This window comes from Salvia splendens, chromosome 20 (assembly GCF_004379255.2).
Source record: "Salvia splendens isolate huo1 chromosome 20, SspV2, whole genome shotgun sequence".
NCBI lineage: Eukaryota > Viridiplantae > Streptophyta > Magnoliopsida > Lamiales > Lamiaceae > Salvia > Salvia splendens.
In genome coordinates this window covers 2,784,741-2,804,729 of record NC_056051.1, presented here as the reverse complement: position 1 = coordinate 2,804,729, position 19,989 = coordinate 2,784,741, and the positions used below count along the sequence as shown (strand labels likewise).

Here is a 19,989-nt window from a genome sequence, read left to right as displayed (position 1 = left end):
CAATTTTGCAATTCTCAATTTTTAAATAAAATGTAATTTTTAAAATTTTAATATATATAAATTTTAGATTAAATAAAATGATATAGTATTATTTCGGTTCATTATAATGTATTGGGTTTATACTTATACTTGACGAAATGTAAATAACAGTGAAATTCCATTTATTCCACTCTTGAATACAGATAAAATCGAATTATATATCATTAAAAAAATAATTAATCCTGAATTTGATCTATTTTTTAAATGATGGGATCACTTCGATTCCTTTTAATTTATTAGGTTAAAATTTTATGAGAACAATTCGACCAAATATAGATGTGGAATTATTAATTGCACGATACCATAATTATACTTGATTAACGAGGCAAACGACGCCGGTCTTCTTCGTTCATATTAAATGTGGTGATAATTAATTTAATAAATTAATGTCTATAATATGGACTGTAAACAACGATCGTGAACATAATAAGCAACGAATGACTAAAGTTCAAAATTGGTCTTATTAATTTGGTAAAAGAAAATTTTTTAGTCATATATTAAGTGTGTTTATCGCTTTTCTCATGGTGCACATTAGATAGTAGCTTTATGGATATGCAACAACACAATTAAAGTGAGAAAAATAATTATATTTTCGAAAGTAACCAAATATAGATCCATCAACTTATTGTGATTTAATAAAAAAGTTTATGGAAATGAATACTCCGTTTCATAGTAGTAGAGTCATTTTTTTTCATTTTGAGTGTTTTATATAGTAGAGTCATTTTTTTTAAGTAAAAAGTAACTTCCAACTCTTAATTTTCCATGTCTATTACTTTATTATCTCTACTTTTTCCTCTCTTCTACTTTATTATCTTTTTATTTAATACATTACACATCTTTTTCTTAATCTTCGTACTGGAAAGAAATGTTTCCACTACTATGGAACGGAGGGAGTATATTTTAAGTCAAGTTCCACTCACATTAGACATATTTTGAGTGAGTGATTTATTTTCATCATTCTGAGCAAATGTATCCATTAATACATCAACATATTAAATTTTACAATATTGAAATTCCAGAAAGGTAAGCTCCACTACATACAAGAATCAAACTCCGTTACCCGCTACAATTGTTGTATAGATATGGTGTAGACTAAGGCCCGATTAATTGACTTGTAGCTAAATAGACTTGTTCTGAAATTCCGATGGCTAAGAAAATTAATTGACCATTATATTTCTAACTCAGAAGGAAATGTGTTTGAGAAAGTAGGGCATCGTGAAAAAAAATCACACCTCGTCAGTTGTCATGATTGCTACATTTTTTTGGACATGTTTGTTTTGCAACAAATAAGAAAAAATATTGATGTATTGCTAAAATCAAAACTTAAGTTGGTGGTTTTTTAGCAATCAAATTAAATAGTACTAGTAATTCACAATTTATTAGGATTGCTCAACGAAAATATCTTAAAATTTCTTGAGTAATATTAATTCAATCAAGAAGAAAGGTCAAAATTGGTCCCGAACATATGGTCATTTTATATTTTTGGTCCTAAACATTATCTTTTGGATTTTATGTCCTGAACATATGAAAATTTGATCATTTTGGTCATGGACTAACTATTACGTTAAAAAATCCATACATTACTTCACTCCACATTCAAAATACATACCTTACTATCAAGAAATTAAAACATTACTAAATCTATTGATGTCAAATAAAGCTTTTACATCATGATTCCACTCCACATTCAAGCCAAAATACATACATTACTTCAACTAATCAGTTAGGATTTAAGAGTAAAGGCCAAAATTGGTCTTGAACATATGGTCATTTTACGTTGACCGTTAGTTTTTAACGGAACAGTTAGTCCAGGACCAAAATGATCAAATTTTCATATGTTCAGGACCAATTTTGGTCATTACTCTTCAATCAATTTATTTTTAGCCCCGTATATTTTGAATGTGTATTGAGAAGTAGTTGGAGTAGGTTAAAAAACAAATGAAAACAATTGCCAGACTGTTATTTCGATATCAATGGGGCATACAATGTAGGATGATTCCACGAAAATATCTTAAAGTTTCTTGACACTTCGAGTAATACTAGTAAATATAATAATTGTTTCGAGTTGCTGATTGTTGAAATGATACTCTGATTTTATTCGAGCTATTACCATTTGTTTCGAGCTATGGTCGAGTTATGTTATTTTCCCCTTTCTTCCCCGCTTCTTTAACCCTCCCCTAGTCGCGATCAACCGTGTTTTCTATCCTTAGAAAATGCGGGCGTGAAAAAGACCACCTTTCCCGGTCACAAGGATACCTCTGACATGATGGGCAGAGAAGGTGACCGTGTGAGAACACCATCTCGACGGCACAATGTGATCAGATATGGCTAAAGTACTGGAAAAAGGGGTTGCAGCCCAATGTGAATATTTTTAGTAAGCTCGGGCATTTTCAATAAACCCCCGAGTGTTACTGTGATGATGGCTGGACAATATTTTCAAATGTATATTTGTAATTTTCGGCAATGTGTTTGATGGCTCCGCGAATTTCTGATGTTTGTGAACGCTAATAGAGAATGAAAATGCAGATCACGACACGGAGATTTACGTGGTTCGATTTACTGAAGTAAATCTACGTCCACGGGAAGAAGGGAGGGCAAGATTGTATTGCTTGATCTGGGATTACAGCTTACAACACAGACTTGCTATATGATTTTATCTCTAGAGAGCTTAACCCTTTTCTATCTGATCTAAGTTCTATTTATACAATGAACTAAGATCGTGGCTTGCATCACCACTAAGTCGTGGATGTCGTGTAGGTCATGGCCTACGATCGTGGCCTGAGTTGACACCACGTGGTAGTGGGTGTGTTGGAAGTTGTGGAAATCCTGTATGGGTCCACTAACTCCTTGTTCGGTCGAAAACTGAGACCGAACTGCTTTGGTTGTCGATCTGAGAGTAGAGCTTGATGCCGACCTAAGAGCAGAGCTTGATTGGTTGGCTTTTGCCGAGCTGTAGGCTGAGGCCGAACTCTTACTGAGACCGAACTGCTTTGGTTGCCGATCTGAGAGCTTGGTGCCGACTTGAGAGCAGAGCTTGATTGGTTGGCTTTTGCCGAGCTGTAGGCTGAGGCCGAACTCTTACTGAGACCGAACTGCTTTGGTCTGATGGGCCGTCACTGCTGTTGGGCTTGTTTAGTCCGTACCCCATCACTACCCCCCCCGAAAGACGAAGTGAATCACTTCGGCGAAGCGAGTCACTTCGGCATTCTGGATAAAGGTACGGGGGAGGCTGACGTCAGGGGACGTGCCGTGCACGTGACTGCATTAAATGCGACAGTAAAATCCGGCCGTTGAATCCTGAAAAGGTGGGATTCGAAACGGTGCGACGATTTTGAAATCTTCGCCGAATCTGATAAATACCTCCCTTCTTCATCATTGGAGCACTTTTGCGACTGCTTCTTCTGCACTCTATCTCCTTTGCGTAAAAATTTCCTTCCGCTTTCAAGAATTTCTTCAGAATTTCTTCAGATTTTGCAAAGAGTAAGAACCATGTCTTCTTCTTCTTCTTCCGAGTTAGGTAGCGGTAGGAAAGGGGGCAAGGGGTCTTCTAGCCGGAAAGAGTCCGGAGAGAAGACTGTAGAATACTTTCACAGCGTCTTGAGTAAGGACACCGTGATATCTCTACACGAAAAATATCTTCTTCCCGGGGGGAAGGCGGTGGTTCCCGACGATGATCATAGGGCTTACGACCCGCCGAAGGGTTATGCCACCGTTTACGAAGCCTGCTTAGAATGCGGGCTTCGTTTCCCTCTTCCCCCACCTTTTGTAGAGCTTCTTGATTTTTTTCAACTCCCTTTAGGTCAGGTGACTCCGAATTCTTGGAGGCACTTGTCGGCTTTTGCTGCCGAACTCCGTAGGCTAGATAAGGATCTGTCTCTGCGGGCAATCCTTAATTTTTTCCAATTTAAAAGGAAGGGATCTTGGTTTTACTTGATCCCCTTACAGTCTTTTAGGGCATTCTGCAAAACCAAGTGGCCGAAATGGCAAAACCGCTTCTTTTTTTATAATAGGACAGCGGCTCCGGGCTTCCCATGGAGAGGGCCGAAGTCCGTGATTCCTCATCCTCGGTTAGAACCATTGGCCGAGCTCGATGGCGAGCTCAACAAGATTCCCATAGTTAGGAAACGATACACGGAGTCTGAGCTCGTCAAGGGCGACGTCGTGTTCGACATCTCGTCTTCGGACGAAGAGGCCGAGGGTGAGGATTTCTCTTTATCTTTATGCTCTACTGCTTTAACGAAGAAAACTAACCTTGCTTTCTTGCTTTTTGGCAGTGTACATGCTGAACAAGGCTACCCGAAAATCTTCGGAGTCCAAGGAGCCGGAGAGGCCGAAAACCACCAGCTCGGCGTCTGATGCCGAGAGGACTCCGAAAAGGCAAAAAACCTCTTCGGATCCGAAGAAGCCGGAGTCGACTTCGGCAAAGGGGAGGGGGAAGGCCCAGAAGCCCCCGAGAGCGCCAGAGAAAGACGTGGTCTTGGCGCCTCCTTCGGAACATATCTGTGAGCCGTTTTTATGGCCCACGGACTTCGCCGAGGTGAATTCTCTTCTTGATTTTCTGGCCTTGCTTTTTTCCTGTATTTTTTGTGGCCCCTTTGTTGACTTTTTTCTTTATCCATTTTCAGAGGAACGATATGCTCTCCAAGCTAGTCGCCGTCGAACTCTCCAAAGCGTCCAATGACTATGCTGAGATGCAGAGGAAGTTGGCGGCTGCTTGTCATCGGGCCGAACAGGCTGAGGCTAACTTCGAGAAGGCCAGAGCTGCTAGGATTTCGGCCCAGGATGAAGCTCAGTTTGCCAAAAACCAGCTCGTCATCCAGCGAGAGCAGACGAAACGGAGGGATGCTGCTGCCGTGGTTGCCCAAGGGGAGGCTCTCCGTGTTTACACGGAGAAACTCTTTTTGAGCAGCCAGTTCTCGGCCCTTGTCGGTAGTCTGGTAAGGCTAATTGCCGATAAGGGCGAGCAGGGGGCCGACGTCGTGCTGCCTCTGTACAGCCGAGAGATAGCAGCTCGGCTTCAGAATCTGCCGCTCCTTGAGGAGCTCGCTTCATCCTCAGTCCTGCTTTCTGCAGACCGAGTCCGGAGTTGTCGAGCTGATCGGGACGAGAACCTGGAGGCTATCTTTGCCTCCGTGGGACCCGTTTCACCCGCTTCGACTTACAACGGAGAGGGTGAGGCCGAGCCGCTGGAGCGGGAGGCCGAAGTCGAGCGGGCCGGGCATCCGGAGAAGGAAGCCGATCAGGAGGCGGAGGCGAGGCCGGCAGGATGCGAGGCCGAGGCTGAGGTCGCTCAGGAGAAAGAAGCTGAACCAGACCAAGGAGCCGGAGACGAAGCTGGCGGAGTATGATTTCGTCTCCCTTCTTAGTCTAGTTTCTTCCTTGTACGGTGGCCTTGAAACCCTCTTAGTGTAAAAAATTTTCCTTGTGAATGAAAAATTCTCTACATTTGTCTTCGTATAGCTTTTCGTACTCGCCTTTATTCCTGTTGTATTTTACTATCTGCTCGGTACAGCTGCCGAACTAATATAGCTGCTTTGTACTCAAGGAGATGGAGATACTTCACTGGAAACGGCTGTACTCTTCGGCTTTAGACGAAGCTGAGAAAAGAGCTATAGCCGATCAGACGAAGAATGACGAGCTTCTGGCTCGTTTAGTGAAGCTGGATGCCGATAATAGGGACTTAGAGTCCGATAAGAATGATCTGGAGGCTGAGCTGAATACGACCATTGCTGAGAGGACTGCGTACGAGGATTACATCCGTGTGCGCGGGGGAATGACCATATCAGATGTTCAGAGTCGAGTTGACGAACTGTGGGAGGAATATAATGTACTCCGGAGGAACAATGCGCTGGAGAGCTCGGCTTGCCAACAAGTCGTGACATCATTGCGGCGCTGGGCCTCTCGGTACGACATAGTTCTTGCCCGGCGTCCCTCAATTGAGAGATTCCTCCGGCATTTCCCGCCAACAGATGCTAGTACTCCAGCTCAAACCTCTGATTCACTCGCTCAAAACCCTACTCCAAGTCAGCAACGAACTCAGGGACAACCGGAGACGTCAAGTCGAGGACGGACTGAAGTTCGCAGAGAAGCTGTGGTTATGAGTGAGCAAGATCGGCAAATGCTTCGTGAAGAGACTCTTCGCCGCCGAGGTGCTAGGGCTTCCCGGGCTCAGAGAAGAGGTGGCAGGTCGATTAGAGCATCTCGTCGACCTGCTTATTCTGCGGCTGCCTGGAACGCCCGAACTCAGCTTCACGAGGATTTTGTGAATAGATGGCTCAACTTTAGCAACCCTGGGCAGTAGAATAGTCCTTTGTAATAGCGTAACGCCATCTCGTAGGGTAGCGGAGTTGTGTGCCGAACAAGATTTGAAAAATGAAATTTTGTTTTCGCTTCTAACACTGTATTTACAGCTTAGCGAAAAATTTCATCGTACTTGTCCTCGGTCTTATGAAGTAAACTTCTTTGACCGGACTTGGTCCTTGGTCTGATGAAATAAACATCTTTGACCGGACTCGTCTTTGGCCTGATGAAATAAACATCTTTGACCGGACTCGTCTTTGGTCTGATGAAATAAACATCTTTGACCGGACTCGTCTTGGGTCTGATGAAATAAACATCTTTGACCGGACTCGTCTTTGGTCTGATGAAATAAACATCTTTGACCGGACTCGTCTTTGTGTTCTAATTTGGCGATTTTTGTCGCCGGGATCGAACTTTCCCTTGTCCTAATTCGGCGAGTTTTATCGCGTGGATCGGACTTTCCCAGTTAACCGAAGTGGTCTTATGCAGTAAACCTCTTTGACTAGACATGGTCGTCCTCGGTCTTATGAGGTAAACTTCTTTGACCGAACTTGGTCGTCCTAATTCGGCGAGGTTTATCGCGTGGATCGGACTTTCCCTTATTGCAGTTCGTTTCAGACGAAGTGCTTATTTCTTAAGCCGAAATGTGGTCTTGTATCTTCCTTGGAAGCTTGGACTTCACAATCGTTGGCTTATTGCAGTTCGTTTCAGACGAAGTGCTTGTTTAAGCTGAATTGTGGTCTTGTATCCTCTTTAGAAGCTTTGACTCACAATCGTTGGCTTGTTGCAGCTCGTTTCAGACGAACTGCTTGTTTAAGCTGAATTGTGGTCTTGTATCCTCTTTAGAAGCTGTGACTCACAATCGTTTAGCTTGTATATGTTCTAAGAAGGGGATCAGCCTTCGAAGAACAAGATACCTCAGTAACATTTGTAAGAGACGACACGCACATAGACAGACAAAACGCACAGATAAAACGCACAGAGACAAACAAAGACCAAGTAAACCAAAGAAAGCACATTGACCGAACAGAACTCAAGACTGACTGACCGGACTGTCTCTTACAAATGAAACTTTTTGAGGTTGGAAACGTACCATGTTCGGGGTACTTGTGCTCCTGACACGTGAGTCAACTTGTAAGACCCTTTGCCGAGGACTTCTGACACCCGATATGGACCTTCCCATGTGGGTTCGAGTTCGCCCAGCTTTTCTGCTCGGCTTACTTCGTTGTTTCTCAAGACGAGATCTCCCACTTGAAATTGCAGCTTCTTCACCCTTTGATTGTAATACCGGGCTACTTGCTCCTTGTACTTGGCTGCTTTTATGCAGGCCAATTCTCTTCTTTCTTCGGCAAGATCTAGTTCGGCTCTCAGTCCGTCACCATTCATTTCTGAGGAGAAATTGAGTTCGGGGACTGGGTATGCCGATCTAAACCGGAATCACGGCTTCAATGCCGTACACCATTGAGTTCGGCTCCGGTGTGACTTCGGTCATTTCGCCTGCCTCTGACTCCGGCTGCTGTGATTGCTATGCTTGATGGTGCCGAACTGATTGCTCGGCACTTTTAAGCGCAATCTGCGAACATACTTGCTCTTTTTCGATCACCTCGGATGACCGCTATCCCTCCTTTGGTGGGGAAGGTGTTCGGCGAGGAAACCTCTGATCGCTATGATCGGGCTTCTTTTCGTCTCCTCTAGATGAGCTGTCTAAAGACCGTTTTCGACGGTCTGCCTCATCGGCTCGGGAGAACTGGTCCGCAATGTCCCACATCTCTTGAGCTGTTTGCGGACTGCATTCCACGAGCTTTCTGTAGAGAGCTCCGGGCAGGATTCCATTTTGGAATGCCGAAATGACAAGTAGATCATTGAGATTATCTACTTGTAGGCATTCCTTATGGAACCTCGTCAGGAAGTCGCTGATCTTTTCGTCGCGACCTTGACGTATAGAAAGCAGCTGAGCCGAAGTATTCCGGGCTTCCGCTTTCTGAAAGAACCTCCTGTGGAAAGCATCCATCAGATCTCGGTAGGATCTAATGCTGCCTTGAGGAAGGCTGTCGAACCACCTTCTGGCGTTCCCGATGAGCAGCTCGGGGAACAGCTTGCACATATGGACCTCATTGAGACCCTGGTTCGCCATATTATACTGATAGCGTCCCAGGAAGTCATGAGGATCCACCAACCCGTCATAAGTCATCGACGGAGTTCGGTAGTTCTGTGGAAGGGGAGTTCGGGTGATATCGTCCGAGAACGGAGTCTTCAATGCTCCGTACATGGCGAACCCGACATCTCTTCGGTATGGAGGAGATCGAGGTCTCCTGTGATTCCGGTACCGAGGAGGAACAGGAACATGTCGGGGTTGAGGATTCTTCTTCCTGGAAGACACGGTACTACTGCGGTAGTGACTTTCATGTCTGGACGAGGAAGGAGAATCTACCGTTTTCGTCTTCGGCTGTTGGCTCTTTTGCAGGAAGGCTAAGAACTCATCCTGCTTCTCAGCCAAGAACAGCTTGACAGCCTCATTCAAATCAGGCTGCTGGGAAGACTCGGTGGGACGATTTTTGGAGCGGCTTGTTCCTTCGCCATGAGAACTGGTGGTGGATTTATCCCTAGGCTGTTTTCCAGACCTGTGGGATGGATTGGCTTCCTCCTGGTTCTCACGGGCGGGAATACGGGTACTCTGCGATCTGGTATGCATTTTTTGGGTGGAAAAAATGGATCAAAAATTCGCTTTATCACAAATTTTGTTCTCTGATTCCCACGGACGGCGCCAGTGATGGCTCCGCGAATTTCTGATGTTTGTGAACGCTAATAGAGAATGAAAATGCAGATCACGACACGGAGATTTACGTGGTTCGATTTACTGAAGTAAATCTACGTCCACGGGAAGAAGGGAGGGCAAGATTGTATTGCTTGATCTGGGATTACAGCTTACAACACAGACTTGCTATATGATTTTATCTCTAGAGAGCTTAACCCTTTTCTATCTGATCTAAGTTCTATTTATACAATGAACTAAGATCGTGGCTTGCATCACCACTAAGTCGTGGATGTCGTGTAGGTCATGGCCTACGATCGTGGCCTGAGTTGACACCACGTGGTAGTGGGTGTGTTGGAAGTTGTGGAAATCCTGTATGGGTCCACTAACTCCTTGTTCGGTCGAAAACTGAGACCGAACTGCTTTGGTTGTCGATCTGAGAGTAGAGCTTGATGCCGACCTAAGAGCAGAGCTTGATTGGTTGGCTTTTGCCGAGCTGTAGGCTGAGGCCGAACTCTTACTGAGACCGAACTGCTTTGGTTGCCGATCTGAGAGCTTGGTGCCGACTTGAGAGCAGAGCTTGATTGGTTGGCTTTTGCCGAGCTGTAGGCTGAGGCCGAACTCTTACTGAGACCGAACTGCTTTGGTCTGATGGGCCGTCACTGCTGTTGGGCTTGTTTAGTCCGTACCCCATCAGTGTTCACTGAGTACTTTTTGTACCCAGCCCTGCATATATTTCTAAATGTGCAAGTTGAGCAGCGAAGTGGTGGAGGAAGTGCTATTGAGACAAGACATTTGATTCAGTCAGATTTTGACTCTCGGAGGTTCATGTCTTCATACATGGAACCGCGTTCATTCGCTTCCGTTGTGCATCTTAAAAGACTCAGGTCTATTTTGTTCAAAACTCTGATATTTTGAAATTTTTACAAACAATTACTCGAGTCTTCATGATCGAGTATCTTTCCTCTATGTATCAGCACTTAATTAGTCATATCTCGCAACTTATTTTCCCTTATTTCTTTCCCCGCTTCTTATACCCCCGCCCCTAGTCACGGTTCCCCGACTATGCTATCCTTAGCAAGTGCGGTCGTGACAAGCACACGGTCCCCATGTGTACACTAGTTCGAGTAAGGTTTGTGGCCCTACTGGGACCCTAATTCGATTTAACATGATTGACATAGCCATCAGATAGGTAATCCTAAAATAAAACATGGCATGACAAACATCTTTAGAAACAAATTCACATTTTCATATTAAAAGCATGTTTTGAAAAGAAAGCCCACCTCATAGCTTAATTCCTTGATTGAAAATCCCTCGACTTGGTCTCACTTGACGTGCGACGACACCCCTTTAGAAAATAAAGTACTTAAATTAGGCTTAAGAGCTAAATAGCAAACATGTATGCATTCCTAAGCGTGAGATCATTTCTATTTCTCTCTTCCTTATCCATAGAAAAGTTCTTGAGTATTAATTAAATCACGCGATTTAATTTATTTGGGGATTCGCAAAATTATCCGAGCATTAGTTAAATTCCGGAAATTTAAATTTAATGTCACGAGATTAATAGCGGCTATCCATTATTTAATCGGTAAAACATTAGGAGAGCCTAAAAACTAAATTAGAATTTTTTTGTGATACTAGTATTTTAATTGGCAGTCCACTCCATAATTTATTTTATCATTAGTTTAACATTAATTAAATTTTCTTGGGCTAAATACCTAATTGGATTAAACTGGCAAGGCCCAATCTAAATTAAATGTTGGTCCAAGTCTTAAAATGGCCAACATATTCATAGCCCAAAGAAAAATAAATCAAGTTGCCCAATTAAAAATTTAAATCGGCCCAACTACTATACCATGGCCCAAATTAAAAAGAGAGAGAGAGCCCCTTCCACCTACACAGTCGGCCTCTCTCCCTCATTTGTTATCCTACTGCTGCAGGGCTCCCTTCCTCTGTCCCTTGCAGCATCTTTACTGAGTTTTTGATGTGGTTTTGCAGGTGTCTAAGGTGTGCAGGGTTGTTAACTCAAAATCTGCAGAGCGGCTGCAGCTGTCCCTTCATTTTTTTTTTGGCTTGGAGCAGCAACCGGACATGGGAGGAAGAGGTGCAGAGGTTGCAGCCATCTCACCCCTTTTGGCAAGTCTTTGGTCTTCGAACTAAAGGTAGAGTTGTCCCTTTTCCTCACTTCTCCCTTGCTTGCCAGATTTTGTTTGTTTGCACCCTAGAATTAAATACATTTTGTCTGCATTTTAAGGTTCTTATATTCAAAGGAGGAAGTGAAGTTTGGCTGGCGGTGGCCGCTGGTAGCTCTCGGCGAACAGACCGCACTCACGGCTAGGAATAGAGTTCGTGAAGAATAGATCAGGTTTCTCCTTTCACACTTCATCAATTAATCAATGATCCATCAAATGAATCATTCATGCTACTTTTCATCACATAATCACTGATCTTCAAAGTAATTCATGCTGGTTTTCATCACTTAATCATTGATGATCAAATTAATTCATTCATTCAAGCTATTTTTTTCAGTTTACTAGCAACTGACCAGAACTAAATTAACTGTTCTAAATCACCTAAACTTGCTCCTTAAACAAACAAACACATATAAAATAATTAATTGTTCTAAATTACCATGCTCAGTGTAAGAAACATAGTGGTAAGCAATTTAAAACGAAATTACTTCAATTTCCGCGGCGCGCTATGAGCACATCCCATGTGAGTCTTTTCGGGTTAGCCTATGAGTCTTGTTAAAGAGTTCCCAAAATGTAGGGTGCCTCCCGTTATTCTCTCTAGTCCGCAAATATTATTGAAAATGAGTTAGCATTATAAAAAGATGTAATCAAGTCAAACCAGAAAATTCAGTTTTAACCATCTTTTCTACTGCCTCAGCAAATGAAACACAGCCATTGCTATGTGTGCCAAGGGCAGTCTCCCGGCCTTGCTTGCAATTTTCAGATGATCGCTTGGAAGACTCAATATGAGCAGGTGTCTTCCACACATTGGAGTAGTCATTCCACAAAGCATCGGTAAAGTATGCTGGTTTCTTCTTCTTCTGTTTCAAATTATAGATATAATCCCCATATCTCTCTTTATATTTACCACATAAGGCAATCCTGTAGAGGTTTTGATCATAGCTCTCTGTGTTTGCGTGTTTCTGCAAAATAAATAGCAAATGCAAGTTGAGGATTGTTTAAATATAGTAAACAAAGGCTGGAATCTTTATATTTATCAGTATATTTAAAATAGAGGCCATAAACTTGATAGAGAAAAGTGAAAAGTATATTTATGCCTATGAGTTAATGGTTTTGATCACGGCATATATTGGCAGCGGCTCTTGATTCTTGAAGGAAACAATCTGCATCAATATCAATAAATGGTTAGTAACTTCAAAAAGATTATAAAAAGGTAGTATTATTTATGTTCACTTACTCTCCATTCCTGAGGTGTATATACTTCCGGCCATATTCGTCTAGAGGACGAGGTGAAAATATATATTACATGACTTGAAGTTATTTAATTATATGTTGTAGTGAAACAAAGACGTCTAGATGTCCCCTATAATTGTATATCGACTTCATACTGATCAAAAAAGGTAACAATACATCTTTGAACTGATAAGTTTTGCAATTCAAATTTCCACAACAGACTCTATGCTACATGCATCAATACTTAGACAAAATTCTAACAGGATAAGCATATCGATTACGACTTTCTGTAATTGTTTCTTTGATCTTGTGGAGGGTCGTTGTTGCTTTAATCATGTTGATTCTTTCATGAGGTGAAATGGCTAAACATTTTATTGCCAGCTCAAAAACTGATGACACGCATTGCTCCTTGTCAGAGTAACGTTGATCTTGCCTTGAGAACAAAGTAGGCACCACAATTTCAATTACCGCATTTTGTTGTAATGCTTCACTTGCCCACTCTTTTAGGCTCGTTTTCTTGCTAAACATATTATCTGTTGGCTTCTTCCCTGTGAAAATCTCCAGAAGCATTATCCCGAAACTATACACATCCCCATTTGTTGATACTTTCCCCTCCATTTCCAATTCTACATACATTCATATATCACTTTGGTGAGGACTGATCCGTTGCTAACTTTCTTAAGTTGCTTACTCTACTACCTCATCAATGCAGTGTATTAAAAATGTCAATACGATGATATTAAAATGTCAACATTAACTTAGTTGATATTTTAATGCACTATGTTGACATTGATATTTAAAATGTCAACACAAATTTGAGTTGTCATTTTAGTGTGATCGTGTAGACATTTTTAATACACCGTGCTGATAAAATTAGCAAGTTAGCAATTTAAGAAAAGTTAGCATTATAACACAAACCCTAATTTTGTAGTGAAGCATGATGGAGTTGAAATTGCAAAGTTTAACATAGGAAAATCACCTGGAGCTGTGTAACCAATGGTTGTTGGTGCTTGTGTATAGACGATACCTTCCACTCCATCGAAAAGCTTGGAAATGCCAAAATCAGAGAGATGAGCAACCATGTCTTGATCGAGCAACACATTGCTTGGCTTTACGTTACAGTGAACGATTGTAGAGATACAACCATGGTGAAGATATTCCAATGCTGAAGCAACATCTATTGCAATTTGAAGTCTCTGTATAAGATCAAGAGCATACATGTTTGAATGTAGCCACTCATCCAAGCTCCCATTTGGCATGTAAGTCACAATCAACGCTCTAAACTCTCTATAACTGCACCATCCAACAAGTCTGACTAAGTTTCTGTGTCGAATACTTCCCAATATTTCAATTTCAGCATCAAAGCTCTCAGTTGCACCTTGCTGTTGGAAGTTGAACACTTTGACCGCAACTTTTAACCCATCAGCAAGTGTTGCTCTGAACACATAGCCGTAATTTCCTCTTCCGAGTAGGTTGGCCTCACTAAACGAACGCGTTCCTCGTTCTAGTTCAATGTATGAAATTCTCCTCCTGTTTCTCATCCTTATCCATTCGATCGTTAATGGTGAGACATCATCGGAGAGTACTGGCACTCTTTTCTTTTTTTGTCTCCATATCAACACGAGCATGACAATCACCGTAACGACTACCAACATAAATGAAAGAACCATGTACTTTATTATTAACTGAACATTCTTTTTCCCTCTTGAACCACCATCATCTTTTGGGCAAGGATGAACTAGAAATCTCGATGGACCACATAGGGCTAAATTATTGGAAAAAGATTGAGCAGTGAGGTTTTGAAAAAAACCTCCATCTGGAATTCTCCCCTCTAATTCGTTGTTAGAGACGTTAAACTTCTGAAGAAAAGGGAGGTCTACTAAGGAGTCGGGTATCGATCCAGACAGATTATTGTAAGATAAATCCAATATTGTCAAGCCTTTGACATAACCCAACGAGTTAGGAATAAATCCTTCAAACCGATTATTTGATAAATCAACAAATTCTAATGATTGACAACCACCAATTGTGATTGGAATATCGCCGGAAAACTTATTAAATGACAAATCCAAAAAGGTGATTAACTTTAAATTGCCTAGCTGATATGTCAATTGACCGCTCAAGAAATTGGAGGACAAATTCAAAGAAATGAGATCTCTAAGATTCCACAACTGGTGAGGAATGATTGAATTCAATAGGTTGGAGGCAAAGTTGATCATTTTCAAAGATTTGACTTCACCCAAACATTCAGGTATTGATCCGGAAATATTATTGTAAGACAAGTCCAATGTTATCAAACCCCTAACCTTTCCCAAGGATTGAGGAATGGGTCCGCTAAACAAATTATATGATAGGTTAAGAAAGTCTAATGTTTGGCAACCATCAATCGAGCCGGGAATATCACCTGAAAGTTGGTTAGCCGACAAATCCAACCATCTGATCAACTTTAAATTTCCAAGCCGAGACGACAATGGACCATTCAGATTATTGGAGGATAATCTCAATGTCACAAGGTCTGTGAGAGACCACAAGTTAGCAGGGATGGTTGAATTCAATAGGTTGGAGGCAAAGTTGATCATTTTCAAAGATTTGACTTCACCCAAACATTCAGGTATTGATCCGGAAATATTATTGTAAGACAAGTCCAATGTTATCAAACCCCTAACCTTTCCCAAGGATTGAGGAATGGGTCCGCTAAACAAATTATATGATAGGTTAAGAAAGTCTAATGTTTGGCAACCATCAATCGAGCCGGGAATATCACCTGAAAGTTGGTTAGCCGACAAATCCAACGATCTGATCAACTTTAAATTTCCAAGCTGAGACGACAATGGACCATTCAGATTATTGGAGGATAATCTCAATGACACAAGGTCTGTGAGAAACCACAAGTTAGCAGGGATGGTTGAATTCAATAGGTTGGAGCCAAAGTTGATCATTTTCAAAGATTTGACTTCACCCAAACATTCAGGTATTGGACCTACTAACATGTTACTAGAAAGACTCAACTCCCCCAAATTATTCATCTTGCAAACATCGTGAGGAATAGACCCTACCAATTGATTGCGACCAAGATATAATCTTTGGAGTTGCTTCAATTCCCCAATTGTTGGTGGAATGGTTCCTCTCAGTTGATTTCCATCCATGTATATGTTGAGCAAACTAGTTAAATTTCCTACTTGAGGCGGAATGACACCCATGATATTGTTGTTAGATGCTTTAATAGTCTGAAGAGATGAAGAAAAATTCCAAAGTGAAGCGGGTAGTAAGCCATTCAGTGGATTGCTTGCAACATCCAAGTACTTCAAATCTCGACAATTACTTAATGAAGAGATAAATGTCAACTCTTGAGTTGGAAATTCCGCTCCAGTCAAGTTGTTTTCTGAGATGAGAAGTCGTTGAAGGAACTTCAAATTACCAAAGTAGGGTATGGAGCCACTGAATGAGTTTCCAGTAATCTCTAAGATGGTAAGTTTTGAAGCATTGATGATAGAATTTGGAATTTGGCCACTGAATTTGTTATAAGTTAGAAGAAGCACTTCAAGATTGCTAGATGAATGGCCTATATCTGAAGGAAGAATGCCTGAAAACTCATTGAATGAGAGTCCCAATCGCTTCAAGGTTGATGAGTTGAATATGGAAGATGGGATGGATCCATATAAAGAATTTCCGGACAAACTGAAGCTCTCAAGCATTGGCATAGTGCCAATCTCTTGTGGTAATTCACCTGCCGCATGTATCAGTATAGATGAGATATAACATTGATTATAGGTTTGTATTAATATGGCAACCCTTCTTAAAATGACAACGTAGCATGCAATAGTGTCATGCTACAATGCAATATTATAAACACTACAATGCAAAATATATTGTAACGCTGCGCTGCAATGCAAAATGTTTATAATGCAAAACCAAACACTCTATACTGCAATATTATGAAAGCTACAATGCAAAATGTATATACTGCAAAATTAAACAATCTATGTTGCAATACGTCCATATTACGGTGTAGCGTTTAATAAAATTGCATGTTACATTGTTGTCACGTTGTCACTGTAAGAGTGGTGTCACCCTAACACACCCCTTGATTATATTCAAATTCTATTATATAAAAAGTACAATGTTATACATATCAAGTCATACAATAACTTAAATTGAACGTGTATTTACCTACATAATGAAGATATTTTGTCAATCCGAAAAAAGGTTATAATTAATTTCAATTTCCTTAGAAGGGATGTATTTGTTAAAGAATTTATGTTATCATAGAAATGTTAAAAGTTCAAAGTTTTAACTTTGTACAATCTATATAGGCAATCTAAGTAAGCATCGATTGCATACAACTAATGAGATGGAATCTTAGACAAAAGAAGAATGGATCATGAATAGTAATACCTGTGAAATGATTGTATCCCAAGTACAATTCTCTAAGCATGCTCGCATTTTGAATTGTAGGAGGAATGTTGCCACTGAGATTGTTGAAGTCTAACCCTAAGTTCTCGAGATGTTTGCATTTCCATATATTTGATGGAATATTCCCTTCAAAGTCTGAAATATTAGTTTATTTCTATAGATACCCTATAAATATAAATATAAATATAGGGATACTTCAAGGAAATATATAAAAATATACATATAGGGGGACGTGATCAGATCAATAAGTGAAATTCTGTAAAAAATAAAGAGTAAAGGTCAAAGTTGGTCCTGAACATATAGTCATTTTACATTTTTGGTCCTAAACATTATCTTTTGAATTTTTTGGTCCTACACATATGGAAATTTGATCATTTTGGTCCTCCGTCAACATTTCCGTTAAAAACTAACGGTCAACGGGTTTAATCCCGTTGACCGTTAGTTTTTAATGGAAATGTTTACGGAGGACCAAAATGATCAAATTTTCATATATGCAGGACAAAAAAATCCAAAAGATAATGTTTAGGACCAAAAACGTAAAATGACTATATGTTCAGGACCAATTTTGGCCTTTACTCAAAAATAAAAGTAAATCTCAGTCATTGGATCTTGCGATGTAATCGTTAGATTAATGTCACGTGTCATCTAATAATGTATATTGTGTAGTCTAATAATGTATCTTGGCTAATAATGTAACGCTTTTAGTGTAATAATTTAGCTCGGATATTATAATCACAATCATCCAATCTAAGGATCCAAGGGCTAAGATTTGTTTTGATTTTCGACAGAATTTTACTTATTGACCATAATGCGCCTCTACATATAGGAGATGAATCATTTCAGAACTATCTCAAAATAATGAGAACATTGATAACTATCAGTTAATAACACAAAATATATCAGTTAGCAGTACAAAACATATCAGTTGAACCGCGGTTGCTGCAGTTAAAACTGCTCTCTGCCGCCCTGATTCCTCTCCCCCCCTCTGCCAATCCGCGTACGGTGGATCGGGGTCGGGCCGCGGCGGCGGCTGTGCGAAGGCCGCACGCCTCTCCGACGCATCCAAACGCGCCTCCAAGCGCCCCAACGAGGCCAACACATGGTCGGGTGGATCAGGTTCGGGCCGGAGCGGAGAGTGCGTTACTGCTACTCTGCGCTCATGCTCAACCAATCGGGTCTCGAGCCGGGCGAGCCTAGCGAGAATATTCTCCCATGTTGCTGCTGTTGAATTCCATTGCAAGCCTTCAGATGCTTACGATATCTCCGACCATGAAGGAAGATTGACTTCGGCCATGAGTTCGAGGATGAAAGCACCAATTGTTAAGGATAATCTCCTTAACGCGATACCGGAAGATAGATTAGAAGTCCCGGGAGGCGAAATCCCGTCGACAACTAGGGTTTGCAGAAAGACGATAAAGAAAACAAGAAAGACGATAAACGATTATTTCATTGATTCCATAATATGAAAGGTCCTACACATATTTATAATATGTGGGATACGATAATATCTTAACAATAAAGTATCAAATCTAATAATATCATACGCAACAAATAGAGTAAATCAATACTAACTTAACAATAAGATATGGGAAAATTATCTCGTATCAGTTGCATTTCCAACTAATCTACATATCAGTTGCAGGTATTTTCTCTTGAATTAGAGATATGATAAAAAAATGGCGTAGAGCCCATAAATAGTGTACAGATACGATGATTAAGAGATGCGGTTGTGGATGGCCTAAATTCTTGATAGAAGATGGTTCATTTTAGAACTCTTGTTAAAGTTAAAATACAAACCTTAAACCATATCAGTTTGCAAATACAATAATTTCAGTAGGCATTATAAAACATATTAGTTTCTCAGAGTTCTCATTTTAACAAAGTTATCAAAACCACTCCCTATGCTTGATATTTGTAAATATATATCACAAAATTGATTTATATAGAAAATGCTCATGAAAGAAAGTACCTGACAAATTATTGTAAACCAAACTCAAGACCCTCAAGGAAGAAATGTTGAAGATTGAAGAAGGAATATCTCCAGTTAGAGAAGCATGGTCGATGTGCAATATCTCTAGCCTTGAAAGATTTCCTATTTCTATTGGAATCCCTCCTAATATTATAAAATGAGTATAATGAGAATGCATAATTTATAACCATATGTAGTCTTAATTTGTAGTGTGTAGATATGCATATTTATACCTTGAAAACCATTAACATATCCCAAGTACAGCTCTCTAAGCACCCTCAATCTCCCGATTTCACGCGGGATGTTGCCATTGAAATTGTTATAGGATAACGATAACGTCTCGAGACGTTTGCATTTCCATATATTTGGTGGAATCTGCCCTCCAATTTGGTTATGAGAAAGTACCAAAGCTTTGATGTTTGGCATATTGTTGCACATATCATTTGGGAGCCAACCTGATAGGCTATTATTTCTAATTCTAACATCTCTGAGTGAAGACATATAGAAAATACCATGTGGAATGGATTCACTCAATTGATTACGGTACAAGTGCAATATTTCTAACATGGAATTGTTAACCAAAGATGAAGGAATTGTACCTACAAAAGTGTTGTTGAACAGATAGAGTTCCTCTAGTTGAGGTAAACTGCCAAACCATGTTGGTATTTCTCCGGTGAATGAATTCATTCCCATGTTCATTACCTTCAAACGGCGCAGCTTAGAGAGCTCAAAGGGTAAGATCCCCGCGAAACTATTGGAACTGGTGTCCAAATATCTCAGAAACGTTAAGTTTCCGAGATGTGGAGCGACAGTTCCAACAAGGCCGTAGCCAGAGAGATTGAGAGCAGTGACACGGCCATGTTTGAGGCCGCACGATACACCAATCCAATCACAAACAGATGTGTTTTGTGGCCAATTGAAGGCATAAGGGTAGGAAGTGATGGAGTTTTTGAAGGAAGTAAGTGCATATTTATCTGTGGTGGAATTCAAAGAGAGGGTGAAGCTGTTTAATAATATGATTGAAAGAGCAAAGGAAAATATAAAATTCTCCATTAGTTAGCTTGTTATGGAGTTCGTTTTTTAAAGTAACA

The 19,989-nt window shown here is 40.7% G+C and overlaps 2 protein-coding genes and 1 long non-coding RNA gene across 9 annotated transcripts; 1 reads left to right on the top strand and 2 right to left on the bottom strand.

Annotated features, from left to right (window-relative positions):
• The first annotated feature begins 10,976 nt into the window (after positions 1 to 10,976).
• LOC121781240 lies at positions 10,977 to 13,579 on the top strand. 2 transcript variants are annotated; one of them, XR_006046162.1, is made up of 4 exons: positions 10,977 to 11,253; positions 11,346 to 11,456; positions 11,981 to 12,467; positions 13,448 to 13,579. It is a non-coding gene; the product is annotated as an uncharacterized LOC121781240 (long non-coding RNA). The 2 variants fall into 2 exon arrangements; XR_006046161.1 differs by lacking the exon at positions 13,448 to 13,579 and having other exon boundaries at positions 10,980 to 11,253; positions 11,981 to 12,718.
• Positions 11,561 to 17,191, bottom strand: LOC121781217 (LRR receptor-like serine/threonine-protein kinase FLS2). 5 transcript variants are annotated; one of them, XM_042178934.1, is made up of 5 exons: positions 16,912 to 17,188; positions 13,496 to 16,243; positions 12,950 to 13,142; positions 12,381 to 12,446; positions 11,561 to 12,245 (listed from the first exon to the last, which is right to left on the bottom strand). In XM_042178934.1, the coding sequence occupies exons 1-4, from the start codon at positions 16,949 to 16,951 to the stop codon at positions 12,401 to 12,403; spliced, it is 3,027 nt and encodes a 1,008-aa protein (XP_042034868.1). In that variant the 5' UTR covers positions 16,952 to 17,188; the 3' UTR covers positions 11,561 to 12,245; positions 12,381 to 12,400. The 5 variants fall into 5 exon arrangements, 4 of the variants coding, with proteins under 4 accessions (XP_042034868.1, XP_042034869.1, XP_042034867.1 ...); XR_006046157.1 differs by having other exon boundaries at positions 11,561 to 12,446; positions 12,521 to 13,142; positions 16,912 to 17,184; XM_042178935.1 differs by lacking the exon at positions 12,950 to 13,142 and having other exon boundaries at positions 16,912 to 17,191.
• A 575-nt stretch (positions 17,192 to 17,766) lies between these two features.
• Positions 17,767 to 19,989, bottom strand: LOC121781228 (LRR receptor-like serine/threonine-protein kinase GSO1). Of its 2 annotated transcripts, XM_042178955.1 has the most exons (4): positions 19,498 to 19,989; positions 19,132 to 19,385; positions 18,899 to 19,042; positions 17,767 to 18,321 (listed from the first exon to the last, which is right to left on the bottom strand). In XM_042178955.1, the coding sequence occupies exons 1-4, from the start codon at positions 19,554 to 19,556 to the stop codon at positions 18,182 to 18,184; spliced, it is 597 nt and encodes a 198-aa protein (XP_042034889.1). In that variant the 5' UTR covers positions 19,557 to 19,989; the 3' UTR covers positions 17,767 to 18,181. The 2 variants fall into 2 exon arrangements, with proteins under 2 accessions (XP_042034889.1, XP_042034888.1); XM_042178954.1 differs by having other exon boundaries at positions 19,132 to 19,989.

What these genes read in the sequence shown, in the direction of transcription:
- LOC121781217 (XM_042178932.1), bottom strand. Translation starts at nt 16,951, where the DNA reads ATGCTTAGAGAATTGTACTTGGGATACAATCATTTCACAG. An exon ending in GGGATACAATCATTTCACAG is followed by an intron (nt 16,244 to 16,911) that starts GTATTACTATTC and finishes TACATGCGGCAG; the next exon opens with GTGAATTACCACAAGAGATT. An exon ending in CATTGGTTACACAGCTCCAG is followed by an intron (nt 13,143 to 13,495) that starts GTGATTTTCCTA and finishes GAATGTATGTAG; the next exon opens with AATTGGAAATGGAGGGGAAA.
- LOC121781228 (XM_042178954.1), bottom strand. Translation starts at nt 19,951, where the DNA reads ATGGAGAATTTTATATTTTCCTTTGCTCTTTCAATCATATTATTAAAC. An exon ending in ATATGTTAATGGTTTTCAAG is followed by an intron (nt 19,043 to 19,131) that starts GTATAAATATGC and finishes TTATAATATTAG; the next exon opens with GAGGGATTCCAATAGAAATA. An exon ending in GGTTTACAATAATTTGTCAG is followed by an intron (nt 18,322 to 18,898) that starts GTACTTTCTTTC and finishes TGCAAACCCTAG; the next exon opens with TTGTCGACGGGATTTCGCCT.